The sequence below is a fragment of the Polypterus senegalus genome, chromosome 1 (genome assembly GCF_016835505.1).
Source record: "Polypterus senegalus isolate Bchr_013 chromosome 1, ASM1683550v1, whole genome shotgun sequence".
Classification (NCBI taxonomy): Eukaryota; Metazoa; Chordata; class Cladistia; order Polypteriformes; family Polypteridae; genus Polypterus; species Polypterus senegalus.
The window spans coordinates 322,898,031-322,916,760 of record NC_053154.1 but is presented as its reverse complement, the minus strand read 5'-3'; the positions used below and the strand labels follow the sequence as shown (position 1 = coordinate 322,916,760).

The 18,730-nt window shown below is 40.8% G+C and overlaps 1 protein-coding gene across 1 annotated transcript in view; it reads left to right on the top strand.

Moving 5' to 3' along the window:
- fam204a (family with sequence similarity 204 member A) overlaps positions 1-18,730 on the top strand; it is a 122,927-nt gene that overhangs the window by 31,614 nt on the left and 72,583 nt on the right. The window contains exon 5 of the mRNA XM_039737157.1: positions 12,460-12,549. Within this exon, the coding sequence (XP_039593091.1) occupies positions 12,460-12,549 (90 nt within the window). The remainder of the gene's footprint in view (positions 1-12,459; positions 12,550-18,730) is intronic.

Here is an 18,730-nt window from a genome sequence, read left to right as displayed (position 1 = left end):
CTGAGCAGTGGGATGCTTGTCTGCATCAGGCTTCTTGTTTGGACACGCTGCCGAATTATAAAGAAAGTGTTACTGATGCCGAGCCTCCTATGCCTGGGTTTATTAATTGGATAGATAGCCCTTTGTATGTTAATATTGTAGTTCGTTTCCCACTCACTGCTTGGAGCTTTTCTCTCATCTTGGAAGCAGTGCACATGTCGCTTTGTCCTTTACACTTTGAAATGGTGTTATGTTTTATCCGTTCTCATTTTCCTTTTTTTTTTTTTTTTTGCTGACTTTGCTTGTGTTGTCTAGCAGTGCACGACTCCTGAGGCAGCATTTGGGTGCAGGATACTGCTGTATGAGTGTTGCTGTAAAAGATGTTAGTTGGATGCAAACTGCTTAGTCTTAAATCCTTTGCTTTGGTATTTACTTATGACAGGCCTCACAAGTGTAAGCTGCTAGAGCCGGGCATGCAAACAGCTAGTGGGGGAGTTTAATATTTACATAACATACTCCGACCAGATTAATCCAGTGCACCGCTGCAGGGAGCCGGTGCCTACCCTAGCAGTACTGGGGGCAAGGCAGGAGCCAACCATGGGGAGGTCGTTATTGTAGACGTAAAGAAAATGTGCCGTTCGCATATATAGATGGTGACTGGGTCTTGAATTTGAATTTATGATCCTGGTGTTATACTGTGGCACCATGCAGCTCTTAATATTTTTACAGTATGTGTAAAGCATTTTAAAAGAAGAGGCACTCATTAAGCAAAATTCTATTCAAGCTACAACTGGCTTTTGTTTTTTTTTTCTTTCACATTTGCCAGTAACAAAATTAAAATACTAACAATATAAATGCCTCACAGTTATTAGCAGATGGATTTATTTATTCCTTTTTGGGCACGTTTTGCACTGTAGCTTTTTAAACAATGAATACAATTCTAATTTTCTTTTTTTTTTTTATTTGATATTTTCTCTGGCACTTCATATTTAAATGTGCCCTACAGTCACATCTTAAGAATCCAGCAAATATAGATGACCATCCATTTTCTGAACCCACCGTTTCTAAAGCTGGAGTCGGAGCAATACTGAGAAGAAATTAATACAAGGCATGTCAATGGGATGCCCATCCAGCGTGGTGTGCCTACCAGCACTCTCTGAAATTGGTCCATTTTATAGTCTAACTCTCTTTTATGTAATCTCTCTGTCAATAATGTGGCATGCTGTAGTGATTAGAATCAACAAAGGTGATGACATGTAAGCAAGATTACTTTTTTGAGTGCACTTACTTTTTCATAAGCCTTGGAGATATCCGCGCTGCTGCCTGCAGGCAGACCACGATTTAATAAGCTCTGATCACCTGTGACCCCAAGAATGAGTTCTGTAATATACTGTTTCTGAAAATAAATGAATAATCAACTGTCATAGTCAAAACACTTTATGCATTCTCCCAGGAAAACAATTTGTACAGTTTTATTTATTTTCATGATGGAAGAATAAAAATCAAAACATGCAATTAACCCCAAGTGTGACTCGGGCTTGTTATTCTATGTAATTACGGCTAAACCAGAGTTGGCATGATGTGTAATGATCCACTTTACATTGTTAGGCCCAAAAACCTCTAGGGACAGTATTCCGCTGCCATCTAGTTGGATAAAATAACATTATGCTGCAAAAAGTCAGGAATATTTTTGTGTGTTTTGCCACTCCTAAGGTGAGTCATCGGCAGCCTTCAAGCAAAACACTAGTGTAAACGAAAAGCTGTGAAGCCAGTTTTAGAACAAACCGAAACTAACCTGTTGGTTGAATCAAGCTATAGTAGTGACAGTTTGAATTGGTCCTCAGACCTTGACGCAGATATTGAAACTGGTGCATATTGTACTGTACGACTGAACCGCCGTGGTTTACCTGCTGAATTAGGTCGTCTGAAGGTTCACTGTGGTGCAAGTAGGAGGCGAAGAGAGGTTAGGAGCACCCGCTGATTCAGCGCATTGCTGTAGCCACCACATGACAAACCAACAGGTGTGTACCAAAAAGGCAAAATGATTGTCAAGCAGAAAGACAAGAAAGACATTAGGCCCCCAAGCACTGCTCACAATGCAGCAACTGTCAATGTTCATGGCAGGAGAAATGTGGATAGATGGATGGATGGATGGATAGAACTTTATTTGTCCCTAGGGGAAAATATTGGCTTTTTATAGAATCTCTTTGAAGAAATAAATACATAAATAGGTTAATAGAAAAATATACAGTATATGTATTGTGGTCATGATTGAGTGCTGGAGCTCCCCAAACACCCAACCCAGCAGCACAGATGCAGGTTCTGCTGTGTAATAAAAGGTTTTTATTGTGCAAAATTAAAAGTTTTCCACACCACAACAGCAGCTTATCAATTCTCTGTTATCTGTTCCATCTCTTTCTTTCAGTCCTCCACTCCTTCATGCAAGCTTTGTCTTCTGCTTGACTGAAGTCAAATGGCTTCTTTTATGTGCGACCCTGGAGTACTTCCGGTGCCAGGATATAGCATTATGGAAGCAATTCTGGGCCAAGCTGAAGTTCCAGAAAGTAGGGATTGTGTATTCCTTCAACTCCCACTGGCAGCCCACACAGAATCCAGCATGGCAGATCCCTGGAACTACAAGACCCAGCATGCCTTGCTGTCATCAGAATGGGAGAGCTAAACCAGGGAGGCTGCCACCTGGCATATTGGGGAAGACAATGTATTGAAAGCATTATCTGCTCCGGTCCTTCCTTGCTACTGGCATCCCTGCCAGATAAGGATAAGATTTACTCTGGCTGTGAGATGCCAGTTCCTGCGTGCCATCTGTCATGGGATACAGACACACTGTGGTCTGAACAAACAGAATGACTAAAGAAAATTAAAAAAGGAGAAAACTTTGGACTTGTTAGTCTCAGTGAGGCGTTATGCAGGGGTATTGCTGTTTGGTGTAAAGCAGGGGTGTCCAATGCGTCGATCGCGATCGACTGGTAGATCGCAAAGGGAGTGCAGGTAGATCGCGTTGCATTCAAAAAAAAAATTTCTAAACGTTAGTCTATCGTATATCATCCCTATGGCATTTGCCACTTGATTGACATACAGGATGGCCAGTCAGATCTCTTTTTTCTTTTAACACACTTGTCATCCTGCACGCATGATCAAACGCGTAAGCTACTGCAAAACACCGGCTGTGATCTAGTTAGCCTTCCGATTTATATCGACTAAAGAAGGGATTTAAAAAAAAATGTTTGAGGAGGGTATTGTCTGAATGTGGAATTGGAAGAGGATTTTTTTTTCTCACAATGTCAAAATCGAAGTGCTTTTGTCTGACGTCTGAGGTTCGATCCCCGATGAGGGGTGCAGTGGAGTGTGTACGCCCGATGAGCCCAAAATAGGGCGAAACACGTGTAGCGTACTCTTTGCATTATTTGACAGTTAACTATGTAACATTCCATGATCTGCTTCTCGCAACTGAGAGGGCACCCATGGCGAATGTTTGCCGACTTGCAGACCAACCACACGCGTTACCTGGTAGGTAACCAACCACTCATGCAATCAGATTGTGATTCAGACATCGAATGCTATAATGTAGGTAGATCATTTTGACCTGGTCATTTTAAAAGTAGCTCGCAAGCCGAAAAAGTGTGGGCACCCCTGGTGGAAAGGAACCCTCATCACATTTCTTGACACATGTCTGCTGAATAATTCATTGACTGAAAGTACCCATGATGAAAAATATCCATGCTGCTGCCTGATGGATGCAGTATAGAATTAATACACTGTGATCACCTGCGACCCCAAGATTGAGTTTTATAATAAACTATTTCAGAAAATGAACAAGTAACCAACTGTCATATTCAAAACACTCAGTGTTAATGTGTCAGAGAGAGGATGTGCAGCATTGTTCATAATGGCACTAAGTTTTGTTTCTTTCTCTCCTTTTCTACGACCTCCAGGAGATCCTGGGACATGACATACCTTTATTTATAATTATGTTGTTGTTTTGATATTTACATGTTTCTGTTACGCATTAATGACATTTTATCTTATTGAAAAAAATGTAATGTTTTTGACTTGTTTTTCCAGGGTTAAACAGAACTCTAAGGAGGTCGAGTGACTTGCTCTATTAGCAAAAAAGAAATGCCTTTTGGTTAAACTTGGGTCCTGGGTTGCCTACTTGAGCTTTGATCTGGTTCATCATCATAGGAGGTGGAAGCATATCTTAGCTGCATGGGGTGCCTGTCCCTCACATGGCTCACTCTCACATGTACCCTCATGCTTCTAGCAGGCTAATTAAGAATCACCAGTTATACCCCATCTGCACTTTTCCTTTCCGTGAATTGGTAAATGATCTGACTGCTTTAAAAACGTTTTTGAAAGTCAAGTTTGAAGTTTTTATGCTCACCTTACTGCTCACCAGTCTTTTTATTGCATACAATACAATACAATACAGTTTATTTTTGTATAGCCCAAAATCACACAGGAAGTGCCGCAGTGGCACTTGCCTTTTGACAGCCCCCCAGCCTTGACTCTCTGAGAAGACAAGGAAAAACTCCCAATAAAAACCTTGTAGGGAAAAATGGAAGAAACCTCGGGAAAGGCAGTTGAAAGAGAGACCCCTTTCCAGGTAGGTTGGGCGTGCAGTGGGTGTCAAAAGTAGGGGGTCAATGCAATACAATATACAGAACAGAACAATTCCTTAAGACAGCATAATAATAAAAATTTTAGAAGTACGGTTTAACAGTAGATGATATGACATAATTCGGTTTGGATATTTTTAGAGTCCTGGAGACCTCATTCATCTAGCTGCCTCCCCATTTGGCCATGCCACGGCTGAAACGTTGCTCCGATGAAACTCGTAAAACATTTTTCCTGTGCAAATCTGTGCCATCTCTTTGCTAATTCCCAGTTTCTGTTTGTCTTTTCTCTCAGAAACCGAGACATCTGTATATACTGACATCCTGAATTTAGAGGGATTTGCTTGCTTGTTCGCTCTTATCAGGATGTCCTGGGAAATTAACTGAGAGTACCATGTATTTCGAAGGCATGATCCTGAAAGTTGCATAAAGACTCCATGACTCCTCATGTGAGATTGTAACAATGAAAAATTCTAAAACATGCCTAACCAATTTCAGCATCACAGGGACTGAACGCTATCCCAGCAGCTTTATGCTAAAGGTAGGCAACAGCCCGGTATAGGATGTTATTCTGTGATAAGGCCATCTGCTGCAGACACCTTGAGCATGGGAAAGGCGCTATATGAATAAAATGTATTATTATTATTATTCACAATGCCCAGGATCCAAGTTAGAGGTGACGAATAACCTAAACTGCATATGGTTGGGGTAGGTAAAGGGAGCACCTACAGGCAATGCCCCACACAGACACAGAAAAAATGTCCAAAATTAACAGCAATGGAGACACTGCATCATTGATCCAACAGCACTAAGCACTGGGGCACTGTATTGCTTTATTCCTACTTTTTCTTGGACAAATTTCATTTTTAGGACTTTTTGCATATAATCCAAAAAGTACCTACTGTGGTTGCTTGTCCATTTTCTCTCAGTGGGCTGACTTTGTGGAAATTTGGTACGCTTGTTTGGAAACACTAGTTTTTTGTTGTGATATCTCAGATAGAGTTCACTGTATAAATTGTGTTATAAAGCACTACATAGAGCTACATGTAGAGCTACAACCTTTGCATGAAAATGTGCTTTAGGAATAAATATTCTTGTTGTCCCCATTGTTCTCCTCCTCCTCCTAACTCCAGCTCCCTGGGTGATGTGAAGGGCTTTTAAACCTGACCTGGGAGTATTTCTGGTGCCAAAGCATTGTCTCCAGGAAGCACTTCCAATAGCTCCCACTATTGGCACCAGTGGAACCCATCAGGGCAGCCATATGGAACCACATTCACATTCTGCCCAGTGTGGATCCAAATGGGGATCGCTAAGAGAGATGTTTCCACCCACTTTGCTGGGGAACGACATACACCTGGGAGGGAGCCTCCCACTTCCTCTCACTTCTTTTGCCCTTCTGATCTGGAAACTAATGCCAACCATCCCGGTTGAGCTGCTCCACCACTTATATAGTTCATCTGTTCTACTGGCCAGGTGAGAGAGCTCCATCTAACCCTTCCCAGGAAGCCAGGCCATCTTTTTGAGAAAGGAGACACCCTGCTTCTCTTTTAGACCATGCATTAATGATATGACACATAGAACTGAATTCTATTTTCACTGTTAATTTTTAATATGGCTTGCAGTTAAAAAGAATAGAATAAACAAAAATGTGATAACTGATTGTTTGAAGTAACTAAAAATTTTAAATGATCCAGCTTTCAAATCATTTAACTAACTCCTCTAACACACATCTGTTAGAGACTGTTTTTTATATATATTATTATTACAGAATTAGGGTGAAACACGTGTCGCGTATTCTTTTGCATTATTTGACAGTACAAACTATTTCAACCATTCTATGATCTGCTTCTCGTAACTGAAAGAGGGCACCGTGGTGAATGTTAGCCGACTTTCTGACCAACCACAAGCGTTACCTGGTAGGTAACCACCTATACAATCGGATTGTGATTCAGACTACGAATGCTTTGAATGTAATTACCCTGATCTACATACTGTCAAATTAACGAACCTCACGCTGTGGCGCAACACAAGAGGCTTCGCCTCTGACGCCCGAGGTTTGTTTCCCGAGAGGGAGTGCAGTGAGTGTGTACGCCTGATGAGCCCAGAATTAGGGTGAAACACGTGTCGCGTACTCTCTTGCATTATTTGACTTTAAAAACTATTTCAACCACATATATATATATATAGTCCTTCACAATTTAGTGGTGTTGCTTCCATCAAGCTGCATCTGATTTAACCTTCATCAGTCAACAAAGTCACCCTCTGTGCCTCTTTATTTTTTTCCTTCTGTTCCCCATTTTTGCACCCCATGATCACAGAGATCATAAATACTTATGTGTATGACATGTATCAGAACTAAGTGGAGCTGCTGCATAACTCAGTGGCCATTAATAGTTCCTTTTAGCCTCTTTTTTTCTTTTATTGTTAAAGTTTATGTATATGAACCTGTTATTGTAAAGCATTGCCATACAGTGTCTGTATAAATTGAAACAAGCTTTATGGATTTGCATTTACCGGTATATACAAAACAGATTATTCAATGGTAGTAAGTCTACAAGCTACTGATATATAATTAAGGTCAAAAATTTCTATCTTGGTCTGATCAGACCAGAAAATCTTATTTCTCACCATCTCACAGTCCTTCAGGTGTCTTTTAGCAAACTCCAAGATAGAACTTTTTGGCCTTAATTCTAAGCGGTATGTGTGGAGACAACCAGGCACTGCTCATCACTTGTCCAATACAGTCCCCACAGTGAAGCATGGCGGTGGCAGCATCATGCTGTGGGGGTGTTTTTCAGCTGCAGGGACAGGACAACAGGTTGCAATTGAAGGAAACATTAATGCGGCCAAGTACAGGGATATCCTGGACAAAAACCTTCTCCAGAGTGCTAAGGACCTCAGACTGGGCCGAAGGTTTACCTTCCAACAAGACAATGACCCTAAGCACACAGCTAAAATAACGAAGGCGTGGCTTCACAACAACTCTGTGAGTGTTTTTGAATGGCCCAGCGAGAGCCCTGACTTAAACCCAATTGAGCATCTCTGGAGAGACCTAAAAATGGCTGTCGTCCAATGTTTACCATCCAACCTGACAGACGACCGGGTCCCACACGGGATATTCCGGCACCGGGGTGCCGCCTGGCGGTGGCCACGGGTCCCTACAGGGCTGGGCTTCCAAGCCCTGTACCTGAGGCCCCCAACATAACCAGGACAGACGCCCCCTTGTGGAGTGCATCTTTCCTCCGCTTAGCTAGCAATACCTGTTTGTTCATCAGACATTATCATTTAGAGATTGTTAGAGTGATGATTTACGTTTTAGAGAGAGAGAGAGATCAGAGCTATGTGTGTTTCAAAGGGTACCTGCTCATTGGCAGAGATATCATGGCCACATGCTCTTCGCCCCACTCGGGGGACGCTCTCCCGTCAGAGCTGAACACGATCAGACACAGTGGCAATGTTTGACGCTGAAGCATACCTACCTTCCACTTTGCCAAAGATACCTGCCAACTTTTTACATTTTTGCCAAAGAGATCACAGCTACTTTCTTGCTCCTGATTGCAAAACCAAAAATATTATGTACCAAGAGACCCTGGCATACGAAAGCTATCAATATAAATTCTTCTCAATACAAATTATTACCTGTCCTCGGGGGACAGCTAGTATTAGATAAGAAAATCAGGTAAATTATAGGCGTCATTTGGGGTTAGAATAAGGTCATCATCTATTTTGTGTGTCTTTAAAAGGTGTCTAAATAAAGTTGATATCAGACAGGACATCCAGCCATAAGAACTTCTTCTGCTCTGATAACTCCTAAATTGGGAGGGCAAGTGGCTAATCAGTATTACTGGTAAAAATGGCTGTTAAACTGACAAGAGAAAGAGAGACTGAAGAAAGTAGATGGAATACATTTGTCCCTCATTCTAAGTAAGTGAGTCAGTAAACATTTGTGTTTTTCATTTGTTAATCTGATTCTTTCCATCCATTTATCCATTTTCACAGCTCTATCATTGCTCATTGCAATATTATCCTGTTTTCTCATTATTCTAACAGTGGTAATCAAACAGTCCGTATTGATATAGTGCTTTTCTCATCCGGCAATGATACACAGCATTTTACAAAGAAAACAAGATGGTGTTCCACCCTTAGAATGGGATTGCTGCTATAGTTTCTGACAACTAGCTGTCTAATGAGATGTTGCCTTTTTGATTTAGTAGCAAGTCGATTTCTTCAGTCATTCTCTCTGCTGCTATTCAGAAGGGAGGTTTTATAGCTCATCCTGGCATTTACGGACAGAAAGTATCAAACAATGCTGCCATTTTTTTAAAAAGAGAGATCAGAAAATTGTTAAGTATACATTTCAGTAACATTTGCAAAAAAAAAAAAAAAATACAATCTGCTTTCAAGACTTCATAGTGTTGAGATATAAAGGCTCCTGGAGGCCACCAGCACCGCGTTCATTTGTAGTTAGAAATTATCTTCTGAAGCGCAGCACCGCTCCACTGACACATTTGCCAACAAGATTTGAAGGAGATGGCTTGATTTCTGTCACAGATTTTAATTATAAAGACAAGCTCTTATGTCCATCAAACTCTTTCGGCTCAGGACGTGCTTTTCTAAGCCATCATTATTTTATTAACAGATGAGTCTTTTAATGATGAGCGTGTTGTAGGAGGTTATTTTTTGGAAATAAATTGGCATTTTGTCTTCTTCATGCCAGTGTGTCTTTTGATTTAAATGACTCCATTTGCCTTTGTCCCTTTTAAATGAAATTATCTTAGACGGTAGCTGCCCATCATCTGAGTTAACAGAACTAATCAAGCCAAATGTGTTTAACTCATTATATGCCTCCATTTCATCAGTAATCTACTGCGTGTCCATGTTATTAAGTCCATTTATGCATTTGTATAAATAGCCCTCTGCTCTAAATAGCCAATCATGGGCTTTCAGTTTAGTCTATACACCTTGCATTCATGATCAAGAAGCTTAATTGTTGTTTGACCAACCATTAGGCCAGGGGATCCTGATCTCCAGCCCTGGAGGACCACAGATTTTCATTCTAACCCTTTTCTTAATTAGTGACCTGTTTTTGTTGCTAATTAACTTCTTTAGAATTTATTTTATTTGACTTGCTCTTGAAGAGTCAGATCCCTTAATTGTTTCTTTTTCCTTAATTAGCATCCAAACAATAATGAGCTACAAAATGAACCAAAACATGACCAGCAAAACTGTGTCCATCATACAATATCTGAAAATAAAGAAAGATGAAGGTCTGGGGAATGTTGATCTGGTGAGGTCTACAAAACATTTTACCAGTGCTCTTAGAAAAGAGAAAATCAACAATTTTGGAAATGTCTGCTATTGCACAATGAGAACAGCACCAAGACTTGGAATTAAAGAACAGATTTACCATATATACTCGCGGATAAGTCGGGACTTCATTTTACCATATAATTTCTGGTATTTTATTTTTGTCGGTTGTGTAAATCGAATGCGGAAAACTCACGCTATTGGTCCAAGAGATTATGATATGCTAATGCCCACCTGAGAGAGTAACCACCGAGCACACAGCCTTTTTTTGTATGTGGGTGCGGCAAATGCACCGTATCAGTGGGTGCTCCTAAACTCTCTCTCTCTCTCTATTGCGCCTACGTGACCACACGGTAATACCTGAACTATTCCAAAGCGACATTTGCACTGTTTTGTGTTTTTTGTATCTCACACCCTCATACATCTTTATCGTAAGAGCATCCCTTATCTATGGTGAAGCGTTCAATCAGAAGAAAATATGTAGCTGGCTTTAAATTAAAAGTCAATGAAGTAGCGAAAGAAATTCGATGCATCGGAGAAATTGATGTGAGATTGGAGGAGGCAAGAAGATGTAAAAGAAAAAAATTAACTCGTCGTTTTCCACTAGGAGGGGCTAGCTCCCTGGAAATACGTTCGTTTTGCAATTATGGTGTCTTAAGCAGCCTGAACCTAAACAGATATATTATAAAGAGGCGATATTATCCTTAGTGATACAGCGGTAAGAAATCACATAAGAGAAAATAACTTTGCTTTCTTTGATGACTGTTTACGCGGCATAACAGATGGGAAGCCATGACAGGACATTGTGTGGAGTCTGCCATTTTTGTCTCTGCGTTGAAAGGATTTTCAGGATCGGATGATGTTTTCTCCCTTCTGTCTGTCGGTTTCCAAGGTGTGCCGGGCAATGTTCCAAGGCTTGATACTCTTTCTCCATGTGCAGGTCCCCACTTAGGTGAATAATACAATTCCAGACAGGGCAAAGAGAGGATACAATTTCATGCTGACTCTAACACACATAAATAGTGCATGTTGCCCATTTGCAGTTGTTCTTAACTTGTCTTGTCTTAAAATGCTTGCCTAGCAGTTCTAAATGATGAGCCCCTGTGTGCTAAATCTGGCTTTGTGTTAGCTGCACATGTGAGAAGAAAAGAAAAGAAGATTAAAAATATTTGCACAGAGCACAGTGACATATTAAACTTACATTCTGATTACAGTCATATTTTTGAACTGGCGTGTAAGTCGGGTTCTGATTTTTATGGTCGATTTATCGGTTTCAAGACTCAACTTATATGTGAGTATATACGGTAATTAGTGACAAGAATTGGTATGTAATTAAGTAACTGTTTGGAGTGAAATTGGTTGGCGTTTGAGGCCCAGACCTAGTTGGTCTTCTGTCTGCTCACTCACTTCACATTTCAGTCAGTCAGTCATTGTCCAACCCGTTATATCTTAACACAGGGTCACGGGGTCTGCTGGAGCCAATCCCAGCCAGCACAGGGCGTAAGGCAGGAACAAATCCCAGGCAGGACGCCAGCCAACCGCAGCACTTCACGTTTCATTTCTGTTAAAGGGAAGAAATTGGAAGCAATTCAGAGGAATGATGAAGAAATTCAGGGGAACAAATCAAAAAAAAAAAAAACAAGTCAATTAAAATGAATTCAAAATAAGTTAATTAGCACCAAAAACAGTGCACTAATTACGAAAAGGGTGAGAATGAAAACCTGCAGCCACTGAGGCCGTTCAGGACCGGAGTTGAGGACCACTGCATTAGAATTTCCAAGACCTGATGGTGCCAGATGGTTTGGTTCCAGCATCTCTGAAAAGCTGCCATCCTGGATTTCCAGGTACTACACGATTGGCCAAGAAACAAACAAAAAAATAAAATCCAATGAGAAGCACTTAATTGTTAGAAAGAAAGGTCAGACGGGAATGGCCAGATTCCTTCAAGCCAGCAGAAATACTTCAAAAGCAGTGTCTTAAAATGATGGTGTGAAGAAGACCATCTCCGCATGTGGCCATGTCGAACCCTGAAAGAGACTGGCTATAGCAGCAGAAGATCGTGTTGAGTTCCTGGATGAGGAGAAAGAGATCAGCATGAATTCTCTTTATTGCCTGAAAGAGTTCGGGCTGTCATTGAGTCAAAATTGGGTCCTATAAGTTACTTAATAGGTGGCCATAATCGATTGAACACTGGGTGTTTTTAAATAGGGGGCACTGACCCCCAAAAAAAGTGGCCAGAAAATGCACAGTCGGCCTAGCAATTTAAAGTGCACGGTGCAGTTCTTTAAAACACCTGACATTTCTTTGAAATATTATGCAATTAAAGGATATGGTTTAGCTTTGTAAATCTCCTCTTGCCTGTGTAAGCTTAATACCTGATCTTCAGGCTCTTTAATTTTTTTTTTCCTCATAAAACTGCATGCTGAGGTTACAAATCCTACATAGATTTTTGAAGGATGCCTGATTTGAAATAAAATGTTGTAATGCATAATTTTCACTTGGTTGGTTTTTGAATTGTATGATTTCATTTTATTTTTAGACATGCCTAGAAAAGAACATTGAGAAGGCCATTGCTGAAGGGGACACTGTGAAAGCTGAAGAGCTGAGTGACAGATTGGCCACTCGTGAGGTATGTCGTTCAGATATGCGATCTTGGGGGTCCTTTTTCTATGACAAATTGGACTAATGGCTCTGTAACCATAAGCCATTTTATTCTGATAGAAGCAATGACTGGAACTTGCTGATAAAGCTTTTTCAGTTAGGCCTAGATCCCGGAGCCTTAAAATTCATTTCATGTTAGAATAAGTTCATGTAAATTCCTAATTTTTTTGATGTTTAGCAATGTTTAAAACACTTTGATTTTGCCTTAATAGAGACTGTAGTTTATTAAAACTTAATTCCTAATAAAAGTCTCAAGGTACGCTTAGATGTCTTTGAAGCTGTAGGTGGTTATGAAATTTGAAACCCAAGAAATATGTAATAAAGTAATCTCAAGCGTAATTTAAATTTATATATACAAAAAATATGAAAATAAAATGCTATAAAAGAAAAACTTTGAACAATGGCGTGATTTTCCATTTCAGCCTTTTAGCTAAATGGAGACATGATGTGGAGACTAATTTAATGCAGGGTACGTTTTGAAATTGGTCTAAGTCAGCATTTCCTATCCTGGTTCTGGTGAATGACCAAGGCTGCTGTTATTCGGCCTCACCAGGTTCATAATCGGACTCCAGCCTTTGACTTTTAATTAAGTCCTTGTTTAATTATACTTTCCCATCTGTTCTTTTCTGTTTTAATTCAAAATGCTCAGTTGAGTAAGTTTTTACTTTGCAAGATGTTTAGCCATAATGAATGTAGAAAGACCAGACATTCACAGTTTACTCATTTTGCATTTAAGAATGTCCAGGAGGTAGAGGTTGGCCATCAAAACTGTGACTTTGCCTGTTTTGAAGCACCGTGGTCCAATCAGAGGTGTGTTTTCTGCAGGAATGTTGTGTAAAAGAAGCCGGGCCACAGACAGACACCAAGGACACACTTACTGTATGTTCAAATGCACACTTTATTTCTTAATTTTCTTCTGTACAGCACACAATGCACAAATTACCCACAAAGCTCAGTCCTTTTTGCCTCTCTTCTTAAGTCTTCTCCCGCCTCTCCTCCTCCACTCGCAAGCTCCGTCCTCTTCCACCCGACTCCGGCCCCTGAATGGAGTGAGGCAACCTCTTTTTTACTGCACCTGGAAGTGCTTCTCGATCAACTTCCGGCAGCACTTCTGGGTGTGATGGAAGTGCTGCATGCCATGGCTCCGGAGCTGTTCAGGTGCCCCGATGTAAACCGTGGGGCTGCCCTTTCGTGTCCGGGGGAGTTACTGTTTGTAGATTTGTCCTCTCTCCCGGTCCTTCCCTCAAAAGAGTGTCCTGACTGGGCCAGGTCCCCGGTTGTCTATCACAGCTGTCAGCTGTAGATCATTTTCCTTCCTACAGTTGTCAACCTCCCATATCTCGGCTCTTATGTAAATGAAACATTACATTGGCATGAGTTTGTTATTTTTAACTATGCTGTGTTACTGGCATCTTCTTATACTGGTAAATTTGTATTTGTTTGTTTTGAGCCTGTACATAACAAAGAGAGCTATGAAAGAATAGAATTGAATGTGTGTCATGAACACTAACATGCACATTTTGCTTCCTTATTATTACTAAATTCTTCTTTTGTTTGCAATACATTTGTTAGTAATGTCTTTGCGATGGTTGACATATTGGCAACCATTGGTAATAAATGCTGCTACTTCACATCTCTGGTAGCCGGGGTTTGATCCCTGACTGGATCATAGTCTGTGACCCTTATGGATTTTCTCTGGGTTTTCCAATTCCCTATCTTATATATAAACGTCTATGTGTGGAAGTGTGTGTGTCTGTCTGTCTGTCGGTCTGGCCCAGAATTACGAGGCTACAGCATGAAGCTCAAAGAACTGGCAAGGCGGCCCCAAGTTAACAAGTCGGAAGAAGAAAGAAGTACAGTGCATCCGGAAAGTATTCACAGCGCATCACTTTTTCCACATTTTGTTATGTTACAGCCTTATTCCACACAACACCCCATAATGACAACGTGAAAAAAGTTTACTTGAGGTTTTTGCAAATTTATTAAAAATAAAAAAATTGAGAAAGCACATGTATATAAGTATTCACAGCCTTTGCCATGAAGCTCAAAATTGAGCTCAGGTGCATCCTGTTTCCCCTGATCATCCTTGAGATGTTTCTGCAGCTTCATTGGAGTCCACCTGTGGTAAATTCAGTTGAGTGGACATGATTTGGAAAGGCACACACTTGTCTATATAAGGTCCCACAAGTTCATGTCAGAGCAAAAACCAAGCATGAAATCAAAGGAATTGTCTGTAGACCTCCGAGACAGGATTGTCTCGAGGCACAAATCTGGGGAAGGTTACAGAAAAATTTCTGCTGCTTTGAAGGTCCCAATGAGCACAGTGGCTTCCATCATCCGTAAGTGGAAGAAGTTCAAAACCACCAGGACTCTTCCTAGAGCTGGCCGGCCATCTAAACTGAGCGATCGGGGGAGAAGGGCCTTAGTCAGGGAGGTGACCAAGAACCCTGAAGGACTCTCAGACCATGAGAAACAAAATTCTCTGTTGTGATGAGACAAAGATTGAACTCTTTGGTGTGAATGCCAGGCGTCACATTTGGAGGAAACCAGGCACCGCTCATCACCAGGCCAATACCATCCCTTACAGTGAAGCATGGTGGTGGCAGCATCATGCTGTGGGGATGTTTTTCAGCAGCAGGAACTGGGAGACTAGTCAAGATAAAGGGAAAGATGACTGCAGCAATGTACAGAGACATCCTGGATGAAAACCTGCTCCAGAGCGCTCTTGACCTCAGACTGCTGCGACGGTTCATCTTTCAGCAGGACAACGACCCTAAACACGCAGCCAAGATATCAAAGGAGTGGCTTCAGGACAGCTCTGTGAATGTCTCGGAGTGGCCCAGCCAGAGCCCAGACTTGAATCCGATTGAACATCTCTTGAGAGATCTTAAAATGGCTGTGCACCGACGCTTCCCATCCAACCTGATGGAGCTTGAGAGGTGCTGCAAAGAGGAATAGGCGAAACTGGCCAAGGATAGGTGTGCCAAGCTTGTGGCATCATATTCAAAAAGACTTGAGGCTGTAATTGCTGCCAAAGGTGCATCGACAAAGTATTGAGCAAAGGCTGTGAATACTTATGTACATGGGATTTCTCAGTTTTTTTTATTTTTAATAAATTTGCAAAACCTCAAGTAAACTTTTTTCATGTTGTCATTATGGGGTGTTGTGTGTAGAATTCTGAGGAAAAAAATGAATTTAATCCATTTTGAAAAAAGGCTGTAGCATAACAAAATGTGGAAAAAGTGATGCGCTGTGAATACTTTCCGGATGCACTGTATGAGTCTATAGCATGAAGCTGACAGAAAGAGGCTTCATCTCCAAAGTTTAACCACCAAGGAAAGACAAACTCACTGAGCCACTAATATACACAAGTGAAGCAAGAACATCGGCAAAACGAAACCTCCAAGGAGAGAGAAACTCTCTTGGCTACTAAGACAAGTGGGGATGAGTACGTCCGCAAACTGAAACCACCGATTCTGCATTTTAATTGTTTTTTTCTGATGATTTCAATAATTTCCAGGAGCCCAGGCTTTTTACAGAACGGGTTTACAGTGCTAATGGAGAGAGTGAGAGGCTATTTATTATTTACACAGCTAGTTATTATATAATTGTCTGATGTCTTTATCCAAAGTGTCTTTCACTTGTTATCAACTATTTTTATAGATGGGACACAGACAGATTTGTGAGGCTGAGGTTGGGCTTGAACTGACAAACGTGTAGCTTACAGTTCAATACTTTGGGCCTTACTCCATTTCGTTATAAAGCCATACAGAATAAGCTGCTGGCGGGTATTTTCCAAATCCAAAAAACATGACAAGTTCTCAGAGATAAGTGTTTGGACACAAGGAGAATGTTCAAATTGCATGCAGAGAGTAACACAGCCAGGATGTCTCATGCATTTTGTTAGTTGTGGTGTAGGAACATTAAATACTGTGCCACTGTGGGGCTTCGTTAGCCAAAAATACCAGCTTCAATTAACCTCTTTAACATTACATTTAATAATAATAAAAAAAAAACATAAAAAGCGTTGCGTTTTTGTCTTGACAAATTACATTTTAATTAAATCTCATCTTTCTACTGTAAAACGTGTAAAACACGTCCGAAGTGTAATATACTGTAGTTTAGTGTAGGGCTGCAACTAATGATTATTTTGGTAGTCGACTAATCGTTCAATTTTCTTTACGATTAATTAGGATTATTTCATGCCTGACTATTTTGATGCATCCTGTTCTGGGCTGCAGCGCATTTCTTACCTCATCTGCTCATGTCTGTCAACCTGTGAATGTCGCCCTGATGTCTCTGCATTAACATGATTAAAATGAATAATAATCAAATTAAAATAACCAGTGAAACTTATGAAATTGAAAATAATCAGATGTTTTTTTATATTAGTGTGACCATCACAATAAAAAAGAAATACATTAAACAATACAAACTAAAGTGCACATAGTCTTTAAACAGAAAAAGTGCATTTAACTTAACCAAAAATGGCCACTAGTCTGTCTTAAAGCCCAAAGGTTTAAATAAAGCTTCAATTCAAATAAAATAAAATAATAGTGTACAGTTTATAAAAGATTCAGTTTATATATTCCTGATTGCCATGCAGGAACGTGAACATTTGACGTGCTCTGGTGTGAGGCTGGCTCTCTTCTTTGAGACAATGTTCCCAGCTGCTGAGAAGAGACGCTCAGAAGGAGTAGAGGTAGCAGGAATACATAGGAATGATTTTGCAGACCAGAGAAAGATATTTTAATCATCACACTCTGAAAGAAAAGTGTTGTAATTTATCACATCATGTACTATATTATGCCAAAATTAAAAAAAAAAACGGACTAAAATATGTAAGAAGGTAATTACTGCTAGCACACCGGAGCCGAGTATATTCGGAAAAGTACATTTGTTGAATGCCGCAACCAGCTAGAGTCAGTTTCCTGTGCAATTTGGAAGCACGCCGAAGCCGAGTATATGCGGCGACATACATTCATTGAACTCTGAAACCGGCTAAAGGTGTTTTTCAGTGCAATTTGCCAGCGCACCCGAGCTGATCAGTCAGTGCTGTATATTCGTTGAGCAGCCAGCTCGCGACCACTGCCGGCCCCGGCAGAACTGCAGCAACACTGTCTCTGCGATTCAGCCGCTGCTATACTTTGGGAATTGTGATGTTTGCTTAAAAAGTGCAGCTAAAAAGTATTTGGCGTCCAGGGGTGCATTAACCCCCAAGTATGTGTCAGTTTCAGGGTTAACTATCATTGTCGAAACCTTGATATACACATTATAGTACAAACATCAACGTTAACGCATGTCACTAACTTTACTCGTTAAAACTTACCTCTCTAGAGACGGTGGCATCACAGCTTGGTAGGACCATAGACATACAGTAATCCCTCGCTATATCGCGCTTCGACTTTCGCGGCTTCACTCTATCGCGGATTAAAAATATACGCATATCTAAAATATATATATCACATAAAAATATATTTTTCGCTGGTTCGCGGATTTCTGCGGACAATGGGTCTTTTAATTTATGGTACATGCTTCCTCAGTTTGTTTGCCCAGTTGATTTCATACAAGGGACGGTATTGGCGGATGGCTTAGAAGCTACCCAATCAGAGCATGTATTACGTATTAACTAAAACTCGTTAATGCTATAAGATATGCTTCCCGCGCGGTGCTTGATTGTTTGCTTCTCTCTATCTCTCTCACCCTCTCTGACATTCTCTGCGCCTGACGGAGAGCCTGTGAGCAGAGGTGCTGTTTGCACAGAAGCTGTTTGCCTAGTGGATACGGACGCACCTCTAAGAAATGCCGCTTTATCGTGCTTCCAAAAGCACACTTATTGATTTTTTGATTGTTTGCTTTAATCTCGCGCTCTCTCTCTGTCTGACGTTCTCTGAGCCTGACAGAGGAGATGTGAGCAGAGGGGCTGTTTGTACAGAGGCTGTTTGCTTAGAAGATACTGACGCTCCTCTAAAAAATGCCGCGGCAAACTCTTAAAAGCACACGCATTGATTTTTTGATTGTTTGCTTTTCTTTGCGAGCGCTCTCTCTCTCTCTCTCTCTCTCTCTCTCTCTCTCTGAAATTCTCTGCTCCTGAAGAGAAGAAGATCTATTTGCATTCTTTTAATTGTGAGAAAGAACTGTCATCTCTG